This window comes from Temnothorax curvispinosus, unplaced genomic scaffold, assembly GCF_003070985.1.
Source record: "Temnothorax curvispinosus isolate PA1 unplaced genomic scaffold, ASM307098v1 QBEX01017556.1, whole genome shotgun sequence".
Classification (NCBI taxonomy): Eukaryota; Metazoa; Arthropoda; class Insecta; order Hymenoptera; family Formicidae; genus Temnothorax; species Temnothorax curvispinosus.
In genome coordinates, this window is record NW_020227336.1 from 1 (window position 1) to 5,034 (window position 5,034).

A 5,034-nucleotide genomic window follows, 5' to 3' on the forward strand; every position below is an offset into this window, starting at 1 on the left:
AAGCCCGGAACGGTGGTGCTTGACCCGTCGGCGAGGTACACGCGCCCGTCGACCGGTTGGATCGGAAAGTCACGGGCGAGCCTATCGGCGGTGCGTGCGTTTACGAACGACGCCTCGGATCCGGTATCTAGCAGGGCGTCGACGGGCTGTTTGGCTACCATAACGGTTAGGAACAGGCGCGGTTTGTAGACTATTCGGAAGACCGGGGGGCGGCCGCTTCTTCCCCGGTCCGAGCGGCATTTCCCGGCGGCGGGTGGCAATCTTTGGTAAAAACGCCATCCCGGCCGCACTGCGAGCAGAACCGGCGCGGCGGTCGCCGGCAATCAAAACGGGTGTGACCCCGCTGCTTGCACCGCCAGCAGCATTCGCGACGGTCGTAAACTGCGGCGGCGACCGCGGGTTTCGGCGTGATGACTTGGCGGGCGCGCGTCTGTTCCTCGATGTGTTCGAACTCTTCCGCCAGGCGCAGAATGTCTCGTGTACGGGTCACCGTGTCGCGGCGAATATACATCTGGTACCGCGGATGCATATTATTGTACAACGCCTTGACTTGGTCGTCTTCCGCGAATCCGGTGGCCCTCCGCATCATTGTGAGCATTTCGGTCGCGAATTTCCGGTATGGCTCGTCCGGTTTCTGCAAGCGTGTCTGGATTTCGCGGACCAGCGTGGCGCGATACCGGCGCGGCAGGTAATATTCGCGAAAGTCGGCGCAGAAGTCCTCTCACCCCTGCCAGTTGGGGCGGTTGTTCCTGCACCAGAGAAGCGCGTCGCCCCGGAGTAATTCGGGTAGCCCCATGAGTAACTGCGCGCCGGAATAATTATAGGCGTCTTTCAGCTCCTCGAGCCGCTCGAGGAAGGTCACCGGGTCCTTCCCGTCAAAATGGCACCCCCATTTCCGTATCTGATCCATGACCTGGGCGGGGGTCTCGCTGGGCCGGTCATTCGCGGTCGGGCGAAAGGGTACGAACGGCGTCGTCATGACCGGCGGCGTGTGAAAGGCCACGTTCGGCGATAGCAGTGGGCGTGTGTCGATCGCCGGTATGCGTAGGTTTTCGGGCGGGTGCACGGAGATCAAGGGTGTATCCTGCGGCGGGTCACCCCCCACGACGGTGGACGGCACCGTTCCCGGGTGTTCGGTCATATACGCGCTCAGGCGTTGGCGCATCTCGTCAACCGAGCCGTCGGTGTCCAGCTCGAGCTTGTCGAGCTCCGCGCTCAGCTGGCTTTTTGACAACTTGTATATCCACGATTTTGGCATGCTGCCTCTTGATTACTGTCTCTCGAAGCGGATCAAAACGGTCCCTGTTCGGGCGCCATGTAACGGCCTAACTTTATCGAACGCGGACTGGTGTGCGGGATCAGGAGTCCGATGAAAGGCCCAGAGACAATAATCAATTTAGTAATACATGCATTCGTTTATTTAGCTTATTACATATACGGGTGTTCTATATAGCGCAGGGACGGGTGGAACACGATATATACAACGAAGGGGCAGTGCGGCTGCACTCGGTAACGGACGCGGTAGCACGCTATTCGACGGATTCGGTAGTATTTGATATAGCGCAGGGACGGACAGAACGCGGTATATACAACGGAGAAGTAGTGCGGGTGCACTTGACAACGCACGCGGTATCGTTACTCGATAGACGTATTACCGTGCATAAGCGGACGCGGTATCTTGCAGGCCGTGCATGTGCACTTGATAACGGCGCGGTATTTAATAACGGACGCGGTATCGTTGCTCGACGGGCTCGGTATATTACAGGGACGAATTACATATAGGCGGACGCAGTATATTTACAGGTAGTGCCTTTGCACTTGATAACGGCGCGGTATTTAATAACGAACGCGGTATCGTTACATAGGCGTATTACTCGGGCTCGGTATATTACCTAGCCGTATTACATATAGGCGGACGCGGTATAATTACAGGTAGTGCCTTTGCACTTGATAACGGCGCGGTATTTAATAACGAACGCGGTATCGTTACATAGGCGTATTACTCGGGCTCGGTATATTACATAGCCGTATTACATATAGGCGGACGCGGTATAATTACAGGTAGTGCCTTTGCACTTGATAACGGCGCGGTATTTAATAACGAACGCGGTGTCGTTACATAGACGCAGTACTCGGGCTCGGTATATTACATAGCCGTATTATATCTAGGCGGTCGCGGTATAATTACAGGTAGTGCCTTTGCACTTGATAACGGCGCGGTATTTAATAACGACCGCGGTGTCGTTACATAGACGCAGCACTCGGGCTCGGTATATTACATAGCCGTATTATATCTAGGCGGTCGCGGTATAATGCCTGGAGGCTCGCGAATGTCGCGGCATCGCGATGATATGCGTGAGGGAACGCGTAGTATGGGAGATTTCCGGAGCCCCTGGGGCGGCGGCAGCGAGAGCCCTCGTTGCGAGGCCGAGCGCGCTCGACCCCGCAAAACCGTGCCTTCGGGGTGAGTTCTGAGGGAGTGCGGGAACACCTGAGAGCCCTCAGTCGAGACTCGGAGCACCGGACCTCGTTGGCGTGTTCCCTAGGAGTTGGGATTAGGTTTCTTCTGGGAAGCGGATCTTTCGACGAAGTGTGTCTTTCTTGTCGACACGGCGATTTATATACCCGCCCGGCGCGGCGGGTTTGCTAGGAGCGCCGATCGTCGCGCTGCGGTGGGGCGGCGCGGCGCCGCGCTCGTCCTCGGGGCGGCTCGGCTCCCGTCGTCGCTCGTCGGGAGGCACCGGTGCCGCGCTTGGCCCGCGCACACGGTGCGTTTTGACTTGGTTTAAAAATGTGGGCGCACCGCGCCCTGGTCTTCGCCCGACTGGTCGTCGGTCGGACGGCATCCGGCGGTTGTTTGCCGGGAACGATGCTTAGTGCACGGGGTGCATCGTTACAACTTTTACAAAAGGAGGACGTTTAAAAGTAACTGCAGAAAAACACATTTTATGTTATCTATGGTTTGTAGGCCATGAAAGTGCCGGTTATCGCGATGTGGCTGATCGATTTGGGATAACTATTAGCGTTTTACATAAAATTATTACTAGAGTAACTGATTTCATTATGTCTTTAGCACCCAATATTATTCGATATCCAACTGCAGATGAAAAAGAAGAAACAGCTTTTTATTATCGCTATGAGAAAGAGTTTCCTGGTGTAATCGGTATTTTATTATTTCAATCGATATTTACATTTCTGTTCATATTTATATTGATATTTCTATTGATTTTGTTTCATTCTGTTTGATATCTGTTTTTTTAATTTTTTTTAGGTGCTATAGATGGTTCTCATATTAGAGTAGATAAACCTATAGAAGATCCTAACTCGTATATTAATAGGAAACAATATTTTTCGTTGCATCTTCAAGGCGTAGTCAATCACAACATGAAATTTATTGATGTATTCGTCGGATATCCTGGTAGCGTTCATGACGCAAGGTTATTTAGAAACTCACCAATTCGTAATGATCTTCGTGAACTTTGCGGAGGTTAGTTACAAAGTACATTAAATAAAACGTGATTAAAATTATAAGAACAATTGACAGCTAAGTTATTAATTGAAATGTTATTAATCTTTTTTTAGATAATTACTACCTATTAGGGGACAGTGCGTATCCCTGCCTAAAACAATTAATTGTCCCATACAGAGATAATGGGCATTTAACACGTGCACAAAGAAATTTTAACCAAAAATTGAGTTCTTGTCGCGTAGTTATAGAGAACGCTTTTGGTTGTCTGAAACAACGGTTTAGGCAATTATATCATTTTAAGTTACGCGATATAATAAGAATGGTCCGCATTATACACGCCTGTTGTGTACTTCATAATATGGCGAACGCAAGAGAAGTAGAATATTTTGAAGCACCTATGGAGGATGAATATCCAGATATTGAAGTGCAAGGTCAACGTATTGAACAGCGCATTAATGAAATACCAAGAGAAAATGAAACTGGAATACATATTCGCGACGAAATATGCCGCCAATTGAATATTCAATAAACAAGTAAACATAATAAAAAATGCATTATTATATTTCAAATATTTTGTAACCAACTTTTATCTGTACATATTTTTTACATTTGTAAATTATAAGAAAAATAAAATTAAAAAAAAAAAAAAACGTAAATTTTACTTAAACATAATAAACTCCGTCCTGACTCAGATTCATTCGCGAATCGATGGTGGATGGAACCAATTTAGAGTTTTGTGTTAATTAATTCTAGCTAGCCACACTTGTTTTCGAATGCTTAATTCGTCATGATCTAGTCCCGTGAAACCGCTCGACTTTATCGCATTGTCATTTTCTAATTAATGTTCTTAAACTTGTAATGTGTTATGTTATGTGTGAAAACTAGAAAATCGAATAACGGTTAAATTAAATAATCGTTTCCACGGTGGCAGACTGCGCGCTTACTCGCCCAATTGAAAACCTGTTCTAGGATATTTATCTTATTTTCGTATTGATAAAATTTATCGCGCGCTCACGCATCAACCAAAATAATTCTGGTTTTACAATCGCCGGTTACATTCTATAATTAAACGTAGCCTTTTCTCTTTCTTTCCCTCGCCAAAACATATTTTTTACATTTGTAAATTATAAGGAAAATAAAATTTAAAAAAACGTAAATATTACTTAAACATAATAAACAAAACGAACAGTAATTTATATATCTTCCTTTCTTCCTTTGGTTTCTTTATTTTCTTTGGTTTAAATCCTATTTCTATTTGTCTGTTTATAAGTTCTGTTTTGTCTATTTTTGTCTGTTTATAAGTTCCTTTAAAAGCATATTTTTTTCTTCTCTTAATTTATTTGAAGTTTCTAATTGTTCTTGTATTTTCTTCAGAAATTGCTCGTAACTAATTCTCATTTCTTTGTACTCTGTAAGTATTTGCCTTTGTATTTCTAATTTATTTTCTTTTTCTTGCGCAGCATCATTTATAAACTTTTCAACAGTTTCTTGACACTTTTCTACTATTCGTGCAGTACTCCCTATTTTTTTTCGCTTTTGCTTTGTAATAATCTATAAAAAATATA

General features: G+C 46.1%; 1 protein-coding gene across 1 annotated transcript; it reads left to right on the plus strand.

The window, feature by feature from the left end:
- Window positions 1–2,907: 2,907 nt before the first annotated feature.
- On the plus strand, window positions 2,908–4,060 carry LOC112467573 (protein ALP1-like). The gene is made up of 3 exons (XM_025036258.1): window positions 2,908–3,163; window positions 3,272–3,487; window positions 3,583–4,060. The coding sequence occupies exons 1-3, from the start codon at window positions 3,064–3,066 to the stop codon at window positions 3,996–3,998; spliced, it is 732 nt and encodes a 243-aa protein (XP_024892026.1). The 5' UTR covers window positions 2,908–3,063; the 3' UTR covers window positions 3,999–4,060.
- Window positions 4,061–5,034: the final 974 nt, after the last annotated feature.